The 21,253-nt window shown below is 34.3% G+C and overlaps 3 protein-coding genes across 3 annotated transcripts; 2 read left to right on the top strand and 1 right to left on the bottom strand.

Moving 5' to 3' along the window:
- The first annotated feature begins 5,578 nt into the window (after positions 1-5,578).
- On the top strand, positions 5,579-13,171 carry LOC140867814 (GDT1-like protein 3). The gene is made up of 9 exons (XM_073272870.1): positions 5,579-5,854; positions 5,951-6,007; positions 6,376-6,516; positions 7,428-7,526; positions 7,744-7,816; positions 9,159-9,244; positions 9,865-9,948; positions 10,731-10,790; positions 12,803-13,171. The coding sequence occupies exons 1-9, from the start codon at positions 5,768-5,770 to the stop codon at positions 12,989-12,991; spliced, it is 876 nt and encodes a 291-aa protein (XP_073128971.1). The 5' UTR covers positions 5,579-5,767; the 3' UTR covers positions 12,992-13,171.
- A 123-nt stretch (positions 13,172-13,294) lies between these two features.
- Positions 13,295-15,508, top strand: LOC140867816 (CRIB domain-containing protein RIC4-like). Its single transcript, XM_073272872.1, has 3 exons — positions 13,295-14,394; positions 14,506-14,652; positions 14,964-15,508. The coding sequence occupies exons 1-3, from the start codon at positions 14,271-14,273 to the stop codon at positions 15,212-15,214; spliced, it is 522 nt and encodes a 173-aa protein (XP_073128973.1). The 5' UTR covers positions 13,295-14,270; the 3' UTR covers positions 15,215-15,508.
- Positions 14,963-17,356, bottom strand: LOC140867815 (putative gamma-glutamylcyclotransferase At3g02910). Its single transcript, XM_073272871.1, has 3 exons — positions 16,296-17,356; positions 15,506-16,184; positions 14,963-15,164 (listed from the first exon to the last, which is right to left on the bottom strand). The coding sequence occupies exon 1, from the start codon at positions 17,187-17,189 to the stop codon at positions 16,641-16,643; it is 549 nt and encodes a 182-aa protein (XP_073128972.1). The 5' UTR covers positions 17,190-17,356; the 3' UTR covers positions 14,963-15,164; positions 15,506-16,184; positions 16,296-16,640.
- Between the last annotated feature and the right edge of the window lie 3,897 nt (positions 17,357-21,253).

Below are 21,253 nucleotides of genomic sequence, written 5' to 3'. Positions count from 1 at the left end.
TTTACGAGATATTCTGAACTCGCTGCATGTCTTCTTGTGACGAAAAAGAACAACGAATTATTAATAAAAAATCATCAATCCCGACCCACTGGATCAACGGCATTTCCTGAAGCAAAAGTCGTAATGAAAAATGAAAATCAAAATCAAAGACATAGACCAGAATTTCGTCGTGGACGAGGTCGAGGAAGTGGGCGTGGGCGTGGACGTGAACGTAAAATTATCGCGGTCGTAGTCGTATTTCAATAACTCATCTCAAAAGAACGTCACGAACCACCCACCAAAAAGGCAGCATGAAAATACGAGTAAAAATGAAAATCACTCAAAAAGATCTGAGAGTGTTTGTTATAGATGTGGCACTCCAGGACATTGGTCACATATTTGTCGAACCCCTGAGCACTATGTAAGCTCTATAAAGAACAACAAAGGGGAAAGGAAAAGAGACCAATTTTGTTGAAAATAGTGACCATTTAATTGGTTCAACTAGTTTCAATGCTGCAGATTTTTTGAATGATTTTGAAGACATTGATTAAAAGATTGGTGGGATTAGATTGTAACAAATTTGTATTTTTATGCATTTTTGTATTATAAAGCATGTTATATTTTGCATTTGTATTGTACTTAATTTTTCTTTATTGCATTTTTGTGAAGTTTGATATGGAAAATGCTATGAGCAAACATGGAAATAATATCATGGAAATTTGCATACCGGATAGTGGTACAACGCACACTATTCTGCGAGATGAAAGATATTTCTTGGAAATAAAACCAACAAAAACAATGGTGAATACAATATCAAGTCCTGTAGACTTGATTGAAGGTTGTGGTAAAGCACAATTTTTGTTACCAATGGTACAAAATTTCTGATAAATGATGCTTTATATTCACCACAATCGAAAAGAAATTTGTTGAGTTTTAATGACATATATTCTTATGGATATGATACTGAGACGATAACTGATGGAAATAAGAAATATATGTGTCTTACCACATATAAATCAGGAAAAAAATATATGGTTGAAAAATTATCAATGCTCCCTACTGGATTGCATTATACACATATAAGGCCAATCGAATCAAATATGGTGGTTAATAGTTCTTCAATATTAATCAATTGGCATGATCGATTGGGACATCCTGGTTCAATAATGATGCGAAGAATTATTGAAAATACGCATGGTCATCCATTGAAAGACGAGAAGATCTTTCAGAATAATAAGTTTCAATGTAAAGCATGTTCTCTTGGAAAACTTATTATAAGACCATCGTCAGCTAAAATCCAAACAGAATCATCCATATTTCTTGAATGCATTCAGGATGATATTTGTGGGCCAATTCATCCACCATGTAGACCATTTCGATATTTTATGGTATTAATCGATGCCTCTAGTAGATGGTCACATGTATGCTTATTGTTAACTCGGAATGTGGCATTTGCAAGATTAATGGCTCAAATAATAAAATTGCGGAATCAATTTCCCGATTATACAATCAAGAAAATAAGACTTGATAATGCTGAAGAATTTACTTTCCAAACTTTCAATGACTATTGTATGTCAATGGAAATTACTGTTGAACATCATGTTGCTCATGTTCATACATGGATTAGCTGAATCATTGATTAAACGTCTACAATTGATTGCTAGACCAATGATTATGAGAACAAAACTCCTTATTTCTATATGGGGACATGCAATTTTACATGTTGCGGTATTAATTCGCATCAGACCAAGTGCATATCATAAGTTCTCCCCATTGCAGCTTGCATTTGGTAAAGAACCAAATATTTCTCATCTGAGAATTTTTGGATGTATGGTGTATGTGCCTATTGCACCACCTCAACGATCAAAAATGGGTCCTCAAAGAAAAATCGGTATTTATATCGGTTATGATAGCCCATCAATCATTCGATATCTTGAGCCTCAGACAGGCGATGTGTTTACAGCACGTTTTGCTGATTGTCATTTTAATGAAGAAATCTTTCCAATGTTAGGGGGAGAAAAGAAACACATCGAAAAAGAAATCACATGGTATGTACCATCATTGTTGCATTTGGATCCAAGGACCAAACAATATGAGAAAGATGTACATCAAATTGTGCACTTGCAAAGAATTGCAAATCAAATGCCAGATGCATTTGCAGACACAAAAGGGGTAACAAAATCATATATACATACTGTAAATGCCCCTGCTCGAATTGAAATTCCAAAGAAACAAATTGAAGACACTCATGATGTCATAAAACGCTTGAAGCGTGGAAGGCCAGTCGGTTCCAAGGATAAAAATCCTCGGAAAAGAAAAGGCATAGAGAAACACGATGATCATAAAATAGAAAATGGTGTTCCAGAAGAAATACCTGATGATGAAAATGTTCTGTCAGAACCACAAACTGACGAGAATCGTGAAATCTCTATCAATTATATTAATACTGGAAAAATATGGAACCGAAAAGATACAGAAGATATTGATGAGATATTTTCTTATAATGTGGCATGTGACATCATAAATGAAAACGAGGATCATGAACCAAAAACCTTTGGTGAATGTAAAACTCGTCATGATTGGGCAAAATGGAAAGATGTCATCCAGGTTGAATTGGATTCGCAAAATAAACGTAATGTTTTTGGACCTATAGTCCCCACACCTGAAGGTGTAAAACCTGTTGGATACAAATGAGTTTTTATTCGAAAGCGAAATGAGAAAAATGAAATAGTAAGATATAAAGCTAGACTTGTTGCACAAGGTTTTTCTCAAAGGCCTGTAATTGATTATGAAGAAAAGTATTCTCCTGTTATGGATGCAATTACGTTTCGATATTTGATTAGTTTGGCAGTGTCTGAAAATTTGGAAATGTGTCTGATGGATGTTGTTACGGCTTACTTATACGGATCACTTGATAGTGATATATACATGAAGATCCCTGAAGGATTTAAGATGTCTGAGGCACAAAGTTCAAAACCCAGAGAATTTTATTCTGTAAAATTGCAAAGATCATTATATGGGTTGAAGCAATCCGGCCGAATGTGGTATAATCGGCTAAGTGAGCACTTGATGAAAAAGGGATATGTAAATGATCCAATATGCCCTTGTGTTTTCATCAAGAAAACAACATCCGGATGTGTAATTATTGCTGTATATGTTGATGATTTAAACATCATTGGAACGAATAAAGAAATTCAAGAGGTTATGATGTACTTGAAGGAAGAATTCGAAATGAAGGATCTTGGAAAAACCAAGTACTGCCTGGGTTTACAAATAGAACAAAAAGAATGTGGAATTTTTGTTCACTAGGCAAATTATACAGAAAATATCCTTAAACGTTTTAATATGGATAAATCAATTCCATTAAGTACTCCAATGGTTGTAAGATCATTAAACATAGAAAAGGATCCATTCCGTCCATGTGAAGATGATGAAGTTATTCTTGGTCCAGAAGTACCATATCTAAGTGCCATTGGTGCCCTTATGTATCTTGCAAATTGCACTAGACCAGATATATCTTTTGCTGTAAATTTATTGGTAAGATTCAGTTCATATCCAACAAAGAGGCACTGGAACGGAATTAAACATATATTTCGTTATCTACGAGGAACGACAAATTTGGGACTTTTGTACTCAAAAGACACCAATCAAAGTATCATTGGTTATGCCGATGCTGGATATTTATCTGATCCACATAAGGCACGTTCCCAAACCGGATATGTATTTACTCGTGGAGGCACCGCAATTTCTTGGCGTTCACAGAAACAAACACTCGTAACAACTTCATCAAATCACGCTGAGATTATTGCGCTACATGAAGCAAGCCGTGAATGTGTTTGGCTAAAATCAATGACACAACATATCCAAACTTCTTGTGGATTATCAGTAGACAAGAAGCCTGTGACGTTGTATGAAGACAATGCTGCATGTATTGCTCAAATGAAAGAAGGATACATCAAAAGTGACAGAACAAAACATATACCCCCAAAGTTTTTTGCCTACACTCAAGAGCTTGAGAAGAATAAAGATATTGATATCTGTTATATTCAATCAAGTGAGAACTCATCAGATCTCTTCACAAAGACACTTCCCACGAAGATATTCAAAAAGCATATATACAACATTGGGATGCGCAATCTGCGAAATATGTGGAGAATCACTCATGTTAACATGTGGGGGAGTTTACGTGGCTGCACTCTTTTTTCTTTACTATGGTTTTTATCCCACTGGGTTTTTTCTAGTAAGGTTTTTAACGAGGCAATATAAAACACGTAATGAAGACAATCATCATATCACGATCATCATCACAAGGGGGAGTGTTGAAAAATATTATTATTATTAATATTATGTTGAATATTGAATGTTGAATGTTGAATATTGAGTTGTAAAATGTGGAAAATTAGTGTATGATGATGTAGATGATGATGTATTTATTTTTGGACTAATCTCAAATGTAGATCTATAAATAGGTCTTCATTTGTGATGAAAAATACAATTGAGTTGAGAGAAAAATATTATAAAGTGTAGAGTTTGATATATTTTGTGTTTTGGAGTATTTATTTTTTACCGTAAATTTTTACTTTTTCACAACAATATATATATATATATATATATATATATATATATATATACAAAAATTGTTTGTGGTATTTTTGTTTAGGTATGTTTTTTTTTAAAGTGGTCTCACGGATACAAAATTCGTGAGACGGATCGACATTATCCATATTAACTATAAAAATTAATATTTTTTTATGATAAATTTAAATTGGAGATTTGTCTCACAATATTGACCCGTGAAACCGTCTCACATAAATATTTTTGTTTTTTAAAATTTTATGGTTCAAAAAATAGTTACTGTAGACCCTTCGACTATAATAATATACTATAGTAATTCCATAGATAGCATATAAATATATGAGTAACACTTTTGTGAGACAGTCTCATACGTGAGACGGATTAATCATACTCATATTTACAATAATAAGTAATACTTTTGGCATAAAAAGTAGTACTTTTTAATGGATGACCCAAATAGGAGACCCGTCTCACATAATTAATCCATGAGACCGTCTTATGAGAGTGTTTGTCTAAGTATATATATAGATGATATAGATTATAGATATAAAGTAATTATCTACTTCCTTTACATGGGCAACCATGTAAAAATTTATCTAACAAGATATTAATTAAACGTAATTTCATTTTCTTAAAAAAAATGCATTCCTAAGTAGTCAAATAATTGTTGAATCCATTATATTTGTAGTACCGTCATAAGATAATTATTCTCATAATTCATATTAAAAACATTGAATTTAGTTTAAACTTCTTTAAAATATTGATTAACTCAATTTAAATAACGCAGCATAAATATTGTAAATTCTGTTATCGTATTTTTGAAATCATGTATAACTTGAACTAATTTACTTTAAATCATTGGAAAATGATTCAAATTTTTTAAGTTATGTAACAATTCAAACGATACATTTCGATTATTTACTCAGCAAAACAAATATTGTATCCATGTATTATCAATCATACGATGATATATAATTTTAAAACATATATAGTGGTATTAAATGATGAATGTAAAATTTTGCTTTTAACGAAAGGGGTTTAATGAATTCACTAGCAATAATGATGGGAGTAAAATGGAATTAACCCTAATTTTCTGGGAGATTAATTGAACAAATCTTCAAAATTATTCCGATCCACAATTAGCTTTCCGGATCCAGATCCCCTGCTATATCTTTTCTGTCGATCCCTAAAAACTGCTCAGAATCAAGCCAAAATGGGGGCTTCAACTTTTCCTCGGAGGAAACTCTTTGCTTGCTACGTGTTCTTGCTCTTTCTCTTTTTCTCCCAAATCGCAGCTCAGGTAATTCGATTTTGTTGTTTTATACTCTTATTTCTTCGTGGTAATCACTTGGATTTTGATTTTCGGACTCATCGATTTATATGCTCACAATGCTAGGAGAATGGCAGGGATGAGGCGAGTGCAGGGATCAAGGATCTGGGCCGACGTAGTAAAGTCAGTATTCCACTGCTTTGTAGTTTTACCCGCTAAATTAGATGTTGCTGTAGTTTGGGTTTGAGTAAAAATGTTTAAAAACTCTCGATTTTTTTTATTGATTTAGTCATGTTATAATGCGGCAGCCGCTGTAATAGTTTATGAGGAGCTTAATTCTTCAGTAACTTGCTGCTTTTTATCAATATTTTTGGTGTCATTTAACTTTTACTGGATGAAAATATTATCGAACTTTTAGAAGATGTGGCTGGAAATTGAAGCAGTGCCTCAGTGGTCATGTACATGCTTGCGTGATATTTTCTTGGTTTATGTGTTGTATTTGTGGGGTTTATGATGGAGTATGATGACCATTCATTAGTTTTGGTGGACAGATATTTGTGGACAAAATCAAGACTGGTATTGGAAGGGATGTGAAAGACCCTGATTCTGTTAAGTTTGGTGTTGCATTGGACTCTGGTCTTGGGCTGTCCGATGCTTTTTTTGCTAGTTTATCTATGATCATGGTCAGCGAGGTCAGTATTATTGGTAACTTGGTATCATATATTGACAGACATTTTACATGCAGTTTTATTGATGTTCTCTGCTGCTAGAGCTTGAACTTTCAAGTATCATGCCATGTATAACGAATCTGATTCTCATCCTTTCAAAAGTATTTCTTTTTTGCCATCCTTTTACCTAATGTTTGAGGTGTCACATAGACAAGCATCATGTTTCAATCTTTGTTTTCAGGTATAATGCAATAGAAATGTCACCTATATACAATGATGAACATGGCATCATCTTGTGCGACAGTTATTGTTGATTTACTTATGTTGGCCCAGATTTTGATTTATAATGTTGACATATTTGTTCTTTATTAAAATATTAATATAATAGAGAAATGGGTATCTAAAATTTTTCTTTTGTCATTGTTTTTCATGGATGATAGGTGAATGTTTTTCCTTATTAAGCCATTTTGTTGTTAAGATGAGATGAATTTTTAACCACTCACTTAGAACCAAACAAAAACTAGCATGACCATGAAAATTTGCTGGCACCATTTCCTATTTGCCATCTAGTAAAGCATGAAAAATACTCAATCGCAGACTCGCAGTCTATGTGGTTAAAATATTGTAATGAAAATGCCTAACGGGAAAGCAATGGAATGTCAATAGTTTTTGCAGCAGTGCTTTGAAAATTTGATTTGTGTTTTATGGTTGGATACCCCAAGGTGTGCAGCCTTAGGTCTTGATCTGACTTTTACAAGATTACATTGTTTTAAGTTTCACTACTCAAAAAATTGGCACCACAATTTCAAAAAGTTATGTTTGTTTTATACTTGTGAAACCACCGTTTTTAAGGTGTTAGTTGCCTATTTTGATAAGATCCTTCATTTGACATCCCTTACATCTATTGAACATCTTTATTGATGGCTTGCTACTAGATTGGAGATGAAACTTTTATAATAGCGGCTCTTATGGCAATGCGTCATCCAAAGTCAATTGTTCTATCTGGCGCCCTCAGTGCTTTATTTGTGATGACAGTAAGTTGAATCCTGTTTCTCTTGCTGAAATAGTCCTGTTTTGTTTGCTTAAAGAATGCTGTACATTTTGGTGAAATAGTGCTTTATTTTCCTTCTTTTTAGGCCTCTCTCCATTAATGCCAAATATTTAAAGCTTTATATCTATTTCCAGTTTTTGGCTCTCAAAACTACTTATGGTGGATGATATTGACGGTTTATTTCCCACACATGCTACCAGGTACTATCAACTGGTCTTGGTAGGATTGTGCCTAATTTGATATCAAGGAAACATACTAACAGTGCAGCTACAGGTTATTGTTTCACTCTACTTTCCATATCTATCAATAAAATTTCTGCCTTTTTTTTGGGCATGATTTGGTTCAACTAAACATGCAGTGTTGTTATGCAAGGGGACGCAAAAAGTAAAAGAAATAAATTGTGGTGTTTTGTTAGATAGTTTAGAAAGAAGATAACTAGAAACAGTAGGAAGAAACTGTGGATAGAATTGGTCAGTAAAGTGCCTGGTATCATTTTTAGAAATGCTTGTTTCCTAAAATTATAGTAATTACACAGATCGTAACTCAAATCACTTAATTCACAAACTTTGTGCGGGACTAGTACTTTGCATTTCTCATCTCATGGTGAGTACATGCATGCTGGGCCTTCTATAATCCTCGTCATCAAGTGAATGACTGGAAATTCGGTGGACAAGACAACAATTAATAAACGAGGGAAAAAAGCCTAAGCATTGAACATCACTGTAAAAAAAAATAGATCGACAGAGAGATCAATGGAAGCAAAATTGCAATGGATGAAAATTAGTTAGGTTATGGGGAAAATTCTTAACCTTCAGATCGGTGTTGAAGCTGGAGGCTTGGAGGCGAGCAATGCAAGAATTGAAAGAGGGAAGAAGTGCCAAAGTATCTGACAGCTTGAGAGTTGAGAGGTTAAGCTTAGATTCCAAAATTAGGTCTCAATCCAAGCCCAATGTTGAAATTTCTTTTATTAAGAAAATCGTAATTGGTTACCTGAAGGGCAGAAAAATTGTACCAAAACCCGACCAGATCGGGTCAGGCTGGTTTGGTTTGGGTCGGGACCGGAACTACCAGGCCCGAGTGTCCACCCCTACCTATAGTACTAAGCATACAAACAAAAATATAAGCTACACTTCACCTTGTGGAACATATTGAATAGGCTCCAAGCTTGTTACAAACCTGATTTAAACTTCTCAGTGCAGCACACATTTATGCAATGAAAGCAAACAACTTCGAGTCCAACTCACATATATGTACCACTTAAGAGTTATGTCCATCCACACTAAACTCAATTATGATCAGTCTATCTACCAAACAGAACCTACTATCACCATGTCAGTTTCCTATGGACTTTGCTTAGTGCCATCCCCATAGTGGCTGAACTTGGTTCATCAATGGTGGCTCAAACAAGCAAAATCTTGAATATTTTTGTGTACGCTTTTCATGACACCGAGGTGAGCTTGAGAAAACCTGAAGTCTGCTGGACTGAAAGCCGTTGTGTGCAAACTACACTTGCGTCTTTAATGAAGATAAACTTGCTTCTATGATCTCGAGTTTCCCTCTATGCTAACTGGACTTTCAACTTGTTTAGATATCTCATATTAATTTTCTATGGCAGTTCTTTATGCTTTTTTTGGACTCCGATTACTTTATATCGCTTGGAGATCAGATTCAAAAGCTTCTCAGAAGAAAGAAATGGAGGAAGTATGTTCCTATTCAGAAATTTGGTTTATAACTGTAATTTTTATTTCTGAACTTGTTATTGTTTCCTGTTTTTTCTGTTTTCTATTAAATTTTTTTTATGATGGGATTAATTTTCGAATTTGACTCTTGAAGAGACACTCTGGATGCTGAGTGCTAACCTGTCTGTTATATGCATTAACCTTTTCTGCAAGCTGATTATGCTGGTGCTATATGATGTTCATGATGCTGTTGTTTGGTGTTTTGTAATAGTAAAATATCATGGTTAATATGCATTGGTAATTGATTTTTTGGTTATGTCGCATGACTAGCTCATTAACTTTCTGGTTTAGCCTTTTTCACATGATCTCTGTTCAAAATCTCACTTTCTTAATAAATGTAACACTACGCAAGAGGGGGTTTATTTACCAAGCATCCGGACCATTATCCGTTCACTTCACCTTTCTGGATTTAATGGGCCATATTTCTAGTTCCATAGAGCTGGGGGTTGAAATTGAAGTTACTTTCCAACCCTAACTTTATCCTATCTTGTCTACCTTACTGTGCCTATTCTTATCTTCCCCTCAACTCACGTATGTGCTAATAGATCGTGGAATTTGGTTTTTCACTGTGAATATTTTCAGGTAGAAGAGAAACTTGAGGGTGGACAAGGGAAAACACAATTCCGACGTTTCTTTTCTAGATTTTGTACACCAATCTATTTGGAGGTATATTTTTACTTATTGTCAAGCTCTATTTTCTACCCGTTTTACTCTTATCAAGTTCTTATCAAGTTTATATTCTAACTAGCGCTCAGGTGCATGCACTTGCACAATCTTTTTTTTTTGTGCATGCACTTGTACAGTCCTTTTTGTTGTCAAAGTTATCTTTGAATTAATTCAATTTTTATATAAAGTTGGTACATTATTATAGAATAGAGGCAATACTAGTAAAATTGTCAAAGGGGTAATTTTTAAAAATTGAGAAAGGGTAAATGGTCATTATTAAAACTGCTAGGACTAAAGCGACAGACTTGGATCAAACTGCCAAAGGGGTAGTTATGAAATTGAGAAAGGGTGAAATGATAATTACCAAAATTAACAGGGATGATTTTAATATAGAAATTGGTACATTATTATAGAATAGAACAATACGATAATTAGTAAAATTGTCAAAGGGGTAATTTTTAAAATTGAGGAAGGGGTAAAATTGTAATTATGAATACTGCTAGGTTTATAATTGCATAAAATTGCCAAAGGGGTAACTGTGAAAATTGAGAAAGAGGTCAAATGATAATTACCAAAATGAATAGGGATGATTTTGACAATTGACAAAAAAACCATTCCAACCTACCAATTTTGTCTATTTTGACTCAACTTTAATTTAGTAATAGATAAAATTCTCCCTGTTCATTTTGTTATTTTTTTTACGTGTTTGCTTTTTGCTCCTTTTCTTCAACTCAAATGGATTGGAGATTTTAAAGTGACCGACTGTAATGTTCTTTTTGCAGTCATTTATTTTGACATTTTTAGCAGAGTGGGGGGACCGTAGCCAGATTGCAACAATAGCTGTAAGATTTTCTAATTTACTTTGAAGTCTGAATGTATTTATGCCAGCTTTCAAACTTGGTCATTGTCGATATGAGTAAATATTTTGTCCAATGGTGTCAAATGCATTCCAGACATAGTCCTTTGGAGAACTTGAGAATTGGTGGTTCACCACCAGACTGGCTAAGCCATTCAGTCATTTCTTCTAAGATCTGTGGAAATGCTTTAAGATTCAGTATCATTTAAGATAGAAGCATCCAATCGTCTTGGTGTTTGAACAATAACCTATATTTACATGGTTAATCACTAAACAAGGGATATCAAGGACTGTATCATAGTTGTAGAAATTCACACTGTTGGACCATAGAAACTATGTTGAAATTTGATGAAATTCATTATAGTTCATGTATGGACTAGGGTATTGCATATAGTATCTTCTTGCTATCATTTTAACATAATCAGTATGGTACTCTCCACTGCTAATGATAGCAAGGGATACAGAGAACTGTCATTTGCTTTGGTTTGATCATGGACATATGGAATTCGTTGGAGATCTCTGTTTGGTTATAGAGTTATGTGTACAAATTATATTCATGATTTGTTTTTGGTGATGTACTTTTATTCATTTTTCATCGCATTATATTCCATGACATGCACAAAATTTTAGGAATGCAGTTGGTACTTTTTAGGGGTGTAAACGAACCGAATCGAGCCGAATATGAAGAAAATGTTCAGGCTCGAATTCGATATATTCGAGCTTAAGTTCAATTTGAAGCTCAAAAATTTTAATATTTTTTGCTCAAATTCGGTTCGAATCAAGGTTTGAGTTCGAGCTCAAATTCGGCACGAAAAATTCGAATATATTCGCAAGCTACTTGAAAAGAAAGGCTGAAAATATTTTTATTTCATATACAATTGTATTATATTAAAAAACTGATGAAATATTAAAGCTTGCGAGCAGCACCTCTTGAACTATAGAACAAAATAATTTAGGTTCGAGTTTGGCTCGATTTCGATCATTTCAAATAATAATCAAATTTTTTTCGAGCGTGCTGCTTGCTCAAAAACCTCGTGAATTAGTTCGATTCGTTTACACTCTTGGTTTTGTTTGACTAGAAAATATAAGCTTTTCATTGATTTTATTTTCATATTTCTGCATGTATAAACCTAACTCATAGTGAGTGAACTGAAGTGTGAATTTAAGTCAGATCAAAACCCCTTTCATGATTCGAGTCCAGGCACTGCTTTATACATAATTGAACTTGTCAAAACTAGATGATACCATTGCATGAGCTGTCCAGGATCCCAGATTAAGTTTCATCTTGGATCCTTGAGGCTGGTCTGGAGTGAAAGCAAAATAAAAGGAGTTATGCTTTCTTTGATATGGTACCGTTTGGTACAATAGATGAAAATGAGATGAGCCGCAATTTTTTTACTAATCCCATGTTTGTCTCATTTTTTGGTTAACTTAATTTCATCTCATGCCCCGTGATGTCATTGCATATGAGTTGGATGAGGCATCACTTCCAGCCATGTGATGAGGGCATACTTGACTTGATATAGATGGAATTTTACGAATATTCTCCACAATTTTTTGCAATTGACAAAGACATTTAAGACATTATATTAGTAAAAATAATAATCCTACAAAAGTAAAAACATACAAAACAATATATTATTATTTATTTTGATATATTACTTATCTATATCTCATCATATTTTTATCACATTTATATATATCATTCATCTCATCCATAACACCAAACGGTAACTAATTCTATTGATATAGATTGTTGGAGGACAATTTATTACATTGAAAACTTTTATGTGGCATGGTCTTTCAATGTTAATGTTGTGATGCAATATTTGTGGTGTGAACATCTTGTAAGTAATAATGTCTCAAGTCATCTTATAGTTTACATGTTTGAGTTTGAACAATCAGAGGGAATGCAAGCATCTCTACCAAAAAAATCCAAAACTAGTCTACTGGACGAGTAAAAAAGACTTTTGAGTTTTGAATCTTTGCCTTATACAGCTAGCTACACATAAAAATGCCGTTGGAGTTGCTGTAGGGGCCATTATAGGACATACAGTCTGCACATCATTGGCGGTGGTCGGTGGAAGTATGCTGGCATCAAAGATTTCACAGCGTACTGTTGCAACGATCGGAGGCCTCCTCTTCCTTGGCTTCTCCTTGTCTTCATACTTTTATCCTCCTCTATGATCATTTGGTACATTCAACTCGATTACTTGTGATGTCGTGATATCACCCGATAGTGTCAAGTTCCTGATTAATACTTTAATATACGATAGGTGTTCTATGACATTGTTCTCCCTAATTTTTGTAACCGACATTCTCCGTATTAAGATCAATGTATTAAAATCTCTCAACGTGCATCTTTCAGTATGAAGAGTAAGGTTTTTTTTGTTGAAAATGCAAAGGTTGCAATTTTTTTCATATTCCAGCTGCGATGTGTCGCACGCATATGTTCTGGTTTACTGAAGGGAGCTTAGTCAACCATAATACCAACGACAGAAGTTCCATAGACGAAAAGCCGCAAGATTTTGTGAATCACATTGCGGAAGTCAGACGAGACAAATCCGTTCCCAATAAATATTGGTTGTGCTCGTATTTTTAAGGTCAATTTTGAAGATTTTCTTGTGTCGAAAGGTTCTGCAAGTTTATGAAATATGAAGAATAATTGAAGTGAATATATTACCAAAGATTTGTGAAGTAAAAAGCTTAATAGTATGATTTATTTCCTTAATAAATTAAATTTGAAGTGGATTTGTCGACTCTTAGTACTATTGTTTCGGCCTCTGCAAATACTGCACTGCACTGTTGGAGTTTGGCCGGCAGATCATTTCTGATACTCTAAAATTAGGACTTGTACAAGACTTAGCTTCTTGTTCATTATGGTTCACAGTTCACACGCATGCCAAACTTGGATGATTCGCCTCGGAATCGAGGGCGACGCAATTAGACAGGTAAATTTCGTACAAAGAACTAATGAAGAAACAAAGTATTTAGGCAAAGCAGGTATCCACATGTCGTGCTCTCAAAGCAACCATTGACTTGATAATTCATTAGTTCCAAATCCTTCGGAATCAAGCAAATTCACACAATTCCCAGCTATAGTCATGGCTATAGCGATTGGGGCTCCCCATGTTATCAATAAAATGTTGCTTGTAACGTACTCATTTTTGGTGGAGTAGCTAACTAAAGATGCAAGAAGATTAAACAAGCAAACAGTGCTGGTTACCTTCTCCTTTAAGTGAGGCAAGTAGAGGAGGAGCCCACCAATTTAGAACCAACGGAGATACAACTGAATATCAGTCATCAATCGTGAATGGACATTCTTTCTCAATATAAAACAAAGTAGTTCTAACTTAAAAATAAAGCTAGTATGTAAGTTAGAAGCATATATATTATATTACAGAAACATCATTCCTCCCAACCCACCTCATAACTTGTTGCATCTCAATTCTCAACATACCAAGACATGCGGGATCGAAGTGAACGATTTTTACTTCTTCCCTTCACTATGGGTTGCATCTCTGAATCAAGTATAGCAATTGGAATGCAGCAAAAAAGATCAAAGCCAGACATTGACTCGACTCCCACAAGTCTGCTTCTCTACAAGACACACATTCACACACGCATTTCATCCAAGTATGAAGTCCTTTTACTCCCACACTTTTAACCTTTTTCTGGGGTTTTCTGTTTTTGTTGTGAAGGAACCCACGAAGGAGACAGGAGCGTGGAAGAAGGGGACTACGAGGATGATGAAGAAAGTTTGTCGGACCAAAATTTGAAGAGCCCATCCTCCCTTCCAAAATTCCAAAAGCTGATAAAAAATTTCAAGAACTTCTCCCAGTTATTTGGTATGTAAAAATGAAAATTTTCCTATTCTCATTCAATACACATTATATCTCTATTTTAAGATGCATAACTAAAACGCACGGTTTTATTCTCATGCTACATGTGCCCGTCGAACTCTAAAAATAGTCATCTTGGAACCTGCCCCAAGATTACTTATTGACTCCCACAAACTCGATCGGATAGCCCAAATATAATTAAAAAGTATTATTTCCAAAGTCTCACCCACTCTCTACACAGTTCACTTGCCAGGCTTCTTTGACATGGTTACAAATATACATGTGTCAAACAATCTTTAACATGTATCTCATTTCAGCATACAAAGATGAGTTAGAAGAACCAGAAATAGGAATGGAGATTGGATTACCGACAGATGTGAAGCATGTGACACACATAGGGTTGGATGGTTGTGCAAGCTCGATCCTCTCAAAGGGCTGGAACAATCTTATTGAACCAGAAATGATAAATTTCCCATCTTTATTCTTACCGCCGCATGAGATTGCAGCAGAAAACCATGCTGATACATCCAGTGTCAATATATTGCTTGGAACGAAATGTACAGTTTAAAGTGATAATTGCATTAAAATTGAAGAGAGACTCAGATGAAGATGGTTACTCAATTTTAAATGTGACACGTATCCCTGATAGTTTGCTCATGTATCTTATAAGTGTGTATTGTGGTTATGTTTGCTTTTGTGATGGTGTGTACCTTGTAATGCAAAACTCTATAGCAGTTATATGATATTTGTTCAAATGCTAAGATATACACGGCTGCAGTAAAACTAAATCCCAAAACCAACAGAGCTAACAACAATAAGAACAAAACCCAAGTAGGACAGTAATGCTGAGAAAATTTACCAGCTGATAGGTCCAGAGCTCCCATATCGATTTGAATGGTTGACAAGCTCTTGGTGGGAACAGTTGATCTTGAATATATTTGATTTTACAAACTCCCATATTTTTTGGAACCAAATTTTTTGGTTGGCTGTCAAAATTAACTTGAAAGAACATACAGATTTACCATGTTGTAGGCAGTCCCAAAGTAGCAAAGTAGCAAACCACTGAATCATCACAAGAAAATGTATGCTGGTCCATTTTTCATTAACCTTGCATGAGTCGCACCTCACACATAATTAGCTATTACATCACTTCCAGACGTAACAGGGATTGTGCTTGCCGCTTCTTCACGCAGTTAAATGATGGATAAGTTGGTGGATTTTGATGCATGCAGTTGGTGTCAAATCTTAGGGGGTTGAGAGGATTTCGCTAGAATAAACTTTTTATATGGTTAAATAGTGTCGGTATCTCATGCGTCATATTCTTGCTATTTGAACCTAAACTCAGCTATTTCATATCACATCGGAAGTTGTGGAGTCTTTGCAACCAGAGAAAGATTGTTTTACCATCACAGTGACATTGTCAAAAAGATAATAATTGAAACCAAGAAACCATCAAAACCAACCACAAGAAAAAAATTGCGTCCTACCAATTCAGGTCCACATCGAAAGTGCTGGCTTCTTCTGATTGTGCATTCACACTGTTACGAAAAATAATCCACTCATTGTCCACTCAAAATTAATTAGTAGAACTACAATTCAACTTAAGGATACAAGTCTCTTTCAGAACATGTAAGAAAAAAAGACTTTACCTCAATATGAAGATAACAATATATTCGTTCCAACTTCCAAGTAAGCGAATGAGTGCGACTGTTTTTGCTAGAGTTAAGAGGTGAGAATAGATACATACTAGTGACATTGTAGACATAAAGCTAATCAATTATATGCCAGATGCATAAAATGCAGTGAGCACAATAACACAAAATCCCAGTTGAATCTAAAAGTAAACCAAACATGAGAATTTGCAGTGTCAACAGTGGCAGAGATCTTAATTCCATAAGTGGCAATGATCAACACATTGTTCGACGCTGAATCCTTCGAAAAATAGCTAATAAATCCAGCAATGGCTGCAGGGGAGTGATTAACCCATATAAATCTCAACTCTCCTCTGAAATGAATTTGTTAATATCATGAAGAAAACATGAATGAGAAGGCCTATCTTCCCTCCTAACATACTTCCTTCCCATCTCCGAACTGTACTCACTTATCAGCCCCTCCTCCCCACACCTATTCTTCATCGCCTCCGCGAATTCCCGATGCGCAAAGTACGCCTCTGCATGCACCACCTCATCCCCGCCGTCCTCCACCACCGCCACCGGAAGCCTCTCGTAGTGAGCTCGATCAACCCCCTCCAGCTCATCGAGACGGGCCAATCCCCGGCCCGAAGACACGGAGTAAAGCTCCCCCCGGATCCGGTGACCCGATCCCGGAAGGTTAATCAGGTAAGGTATGCCGTTGGGCCCGCACACCAAGGGGAAGGCATCCAAGGTGGCGCGTGGTCCGATGAATGCGGCATCGCCGGTGTTCATCAGGTCCGAGATAAGCGAGTGGTTGTAGAAGCCACGCTTGAGCGTGCCATATACGAAGATGAGGCTGACGCCGCCGTCAACTACTCCTCCGTCTGCTACCCCTCTTGCATTGGCCATGCCAGTGGATAATTCAAGCCGATGAGCCTGTAAAAATCTGATCTTTAAATTGAGAAATTTGATTGATGGGAAGAATCAAGAAAGATCTTCCCCTGCTGGCGGCGAAGAGCCCCGAGAAGGAAAATGAGGAAAGGTTTTTCGTTAATCAGAGGCACCGAATATTCTGAGTCCACACTTACGGTCACGAAATAAATTTATTTGAATAATTCAAATATCAATTTATCAAATATTAATTAGCAATATCGTCTAATATAAATTTTTGTGTTTAATATTTGATATGCATTCTCGTAATTACCCAACTCAAATGTGTCTAACCTTGATTTAATCGAACTCGAGCGCAAAATTATTTTTCATGTTTTTTAAAAAATTTATACATATATTTATATATTGAATATTAATATATCTCATATTTTTTGAGCATTTTATTTTGTTAGAAATAGTTCATATATAGACTGTGAACGTGTTAAAATTTTTGGAGTCCAACTCAAATTTGAGCGTAATCTTTGAAATTATTCGAGCTTTGAGATTAAATGAAGCTTTAATATATATATGTATTTATTTATATATATATAATCCAAGTCTTACAAAGTTTCTTCAGTTAATTATTATACTATAATTTTTAAGATATCAAACATATTTATTTGGAATCCATATAATTTAAATATTTCTGTAGAATCTTTGTATCCGAAAAATAGTCTCACAAGATGACTAGAATGACAAGATTTTGCTATAGTAATAAAACTTCTTTGATATTTTTAGGTCATGATTCCTTAACTGGTCAAATGAGCATAATTGATCGATCCCAATTTGGAGCTTATAGCACATTGAGCTTTGTCAAATGAGCAAATAACACCAGGTGTGATTAAATTTTTTTAGTAACCGTTCGAACTGTTTAACCAAATTTTACAACATCATTTTTTTCCTAATTATTTTTTAAAAAAAATCGCAATTAAAAATAATTATCATAAATCGCACCACATACATTGTGTGGTTATTTTTTTTGTCAAGCAACGCACCAAACTAACTCGCCTACATCCTTGCGATAATATTTGGCCTAAGGTCATAATAATTTGTAAACAATATACTCAAGAAATGGTCATTTAATCTATCTCGACTCTAGTAAAAAAAAATTCCTCCTATTAAAAAAACCCATATTTTTCTTAAATATTCTTCAAAATAGTCTATTATTTGTTAGAGTATTTATTCATTTTACTAAAAATATTTTGTTTGAACTTTGAAAGTAAAAAAATGAAAATATAGCATAAATATCATTATTATTGTGAGTGTCATGTTGTGTTCGATTATTAATTTGACTTTGAATCTTGATTATTGTTTTATTTTGTTTTATGTTTGTACGATTTTTAAGTGATATTTTACATTAGAAAGACACTCTATTGTTATGATTTTTGAATCAATTTGAATATATATTATAATATTTTTCATTTAACTTATCATTCACAAGAATAACCACAAAAACGACCGCAACGGCTCAAAACTGTAAAACTAATTCTACCTTTAAAATCGTGATTAATTTTTTTAAAAAATTAACCGACCGCATATGACATTTCGATTTGATTTTTTTTAAAAAAAACCGTAAAATCACACGATGATCATCCATATATAGCGCATAACGGTGATTAATTGAGAAATATCTCAAATTATCATTTATTGAATTATGGTACTCCATTGGTCCGAATTTTATTTTTTTTTTAAAAAAAACGTACATTGGGTCGGGACTGCAGTCATTGGGTTGGTTTGGTGGCCCATTTGACTTGTCTCGTGATAGACATTTGTACTTTGTGGGTGAAATATGAATACCCATGGTTTCCCTTCATTTTTCAAAACAACTGCCAACATCAACATGAACATGCCCCAAATTTGATCCAGTTACGATTTGAATCGAAAATTGTCCTCGAAATCATATTCGGTTTGGATAAAAACTTGAAACCAAGCTAATACGGCAAGAATAACTCAAGCAGTCGAGCCGACACCGCGGTTCGACTCGATAACTTGGGCACGTTGAGATTTTGGGATGACTTGATTATTGATATGCTGGAGTCCACACACATACATAATAATTTAACTATTTAAGGGTGCATTTGATTGGAAGCATTTGCATTTGGGAGAAGGTTTCAAGCCAAAGCATTTGATTGGGTTGTTATGAGAAGATTTGGAATTTTAGTATCAAAAAACGAATAATTTCAACCTATTCCATGGGTATTATCACATGGAACATGTATATGTATTTTATTTGTTTAAATCATGTGAGCCCCATATAATTTAATGGGATCCACATGATTTGAATCAACCAATGATTGCCACCTACCCCATGGAGTAGGATCTAACCTTCCACCAAAAAACCCTGGGGATTTGAAATAAGAAAGAGGACTTTTGATTCCCACAAGAAAAATAATTTGTTAATTATTTTATTTTGGTCAAAATTTTTAATTATAACAACATGCCTACCTGCTCAGTCGAGTAATCTTTGAGATGGACGCTCAAATTATTGTGAATGCTCTTGGCTCTACAATAAGAATGACAATGAGTCGGGTATGGGTAGGATATCACGTAACCATTCTCATACCCATTTATTAAATCTATCCCCATACCCATATCCATACCCATACCCATACTCATTCCCGTCGGGTATTCAATTTCATCTTCATCCCCATATCCGTCGGAGTATCGGATATCCATACCCTACCCATCTTTCATTTATCTATCTACCCCATACAAATACATTTGTTCAAATTTGAATTATTTTGATAAAAATATGCTTATTTATTAGATTTTATATCAAATTTATAAGAGGAAAATAAGAAAAAAAAATGAAAGATAAAAGAAATCAATAACCTAATAACTTAAGAATTATAAGAAATAACAAAATATTGTAAATAATTTATCTCAACATTATTATCCTGCATAATAGCGTTAGATTTATATTAATAATTTTCATTGTTAAATCCAACTAACATAATTCAACAAAAAAATTAAATCAGCATTTCTTTAATATAATTAATATGTAAATAAATATAAATTTATATTTATATTATATTTAATCGGGTATCGGGTCGGATATGAATAAGATATCACTACATCCGCCTCCATACCCATATACGAGATCCCCATACCCATTTACCCATTTATTTAATTGGGTCCAAAAAACACCTCCATACCCTCCTCCATTTGGATGGGGTATCGGATTCTCCATCGGGTTCGAAGAAAATTGTCATCTCTACTCTACAAAAACTGACGTTACTGAATTTGGAGCTATTATTGAAGATTGTCGACGTATTTTGCAACAGAAAACATGTTTTTTTATTGTTTATGTGAGTCGGTTAGCAAATAGGGTTGCTCATGCTTTGGCAAAGAAATCCGAATTAAATGCTAATCCTAGTTATTGGTCGAGTCATCCAACTCATATTTGTGATATTGTAATTGAAGAAGCCCTTGCTCTTTAATAAATTTGCTTTCTTAAAAAAAAAAAACAGCATGCCTACCTACCATATTTGAATATCACCAAAAGCCCACTCTCAGTCTATGACCACATATATATGCCTAACTTCTTCAGGTTTGAATAATTTATTTAATTTGCATTGGAAATGGGACGAATGTGGTCCTCGTGCACCACGAGGTGTGGGGTAGGTTTTTAAAGTAAATAAATATATATTTCCCATCTTAAACATGTGTATGCTAGCAAAGCAAAAACATGTCTTGTTCATCATGTTAAAAACCACTTTTCCAATGAATGACTTCTTTTCAAAAAAAAAAAAAAAAAACACTTTTCCAAATGTTTGATTTTATTACAATATCTATATCTATATCTATATCTATATCAATATAAACCAAGTGAAAAAATTTACCATCAAAATCAAACACCGCCTCATTCCGACTTAAATGCAGCCGCCACAATATTCAATTCATTTGTTTTCAAAGTGGCCCATAAAGTATTATATTTTAATATCATTTGTTTGAAATTATTATACTTATTACTATTACTCTATTAGTCTCAAAAGACAGCCGAGTTTTATGTCCCAAATCACTCTCGTATCATTATGTTTAAG

Source organism: Henckelia pumila, chromosome 4 (genome assembly GCF_033568475.1).
Source record: "Henckelia pumila isolate YLH828 chromosome 4, ASM3356847v2, whole genome shotgun sequence".
In the NCBI taxonomy this organism is placed as follows: Eukaryota; Viridiplantae; Streptophyta; class Magnoliopsida; order Lamiales; family Gesneriaceae; genus Henckelia; species Henckelia pumila.
Note: the sequence above shows the minus strand (reverse complement) of the source record. Positions and strands in the feature narration are given on the sequence as shown.

Excerpts from the sequence above, each read along its gene's own strand:
- LOC140867814 (XM_073272870.1), top strand. The coding sequence starts at position 5,768 with ATGGGGGCTTCAACTTTTCCTCGGAGGAAACTCTTTGCTTGCTACGTG. Across the intron at positions 5,855-5,950 it reads TCTCCCAAATCGCAGCTCAG|GAGAATGGCAGGGATGAGGC; the intron begins GTAATTCGATTT and ends TCACAATGCTAG. Across the intron at positions 6,008-6,375 it reads ATCTGGGCCGACGTAGTAAA|ATATTTGTGGACAAAATCAA; the intron begins GTCAGTATTCCA and ends TTTGGTGGACAG.
- LOC140867816 (XM_073272872.1), top strand. The coding sequence starts at position 14,271 with ATGCGGGATCGAAGTGAACGATTTTTACTTCTTCCCTTCACTATGGGT. Across the intron at positions 14,395-14,505 it reads CATTGACTCGACTCCCACAA|GAACCCACGAAGGAGACAGG; the intron begins GTCTGCTTCTCT and ends TTTGTTGTGAAG. Across the intron at positions 14,653-14,963 it reads GAACTTCTCCCAGTTATTTG|CATACAAAGATGAGTTAGAA; the intron begins GTATGTAAAAAT and ends ATCTCATTTCAG.
- LOC140867815 (XM_073272871.1), bottom strand. The coding sequence starts at position 17,189 with ATGGCCAATGCAAGAGGGGTAGCAGACGGAGGAGTAGTTGACGGCGGC.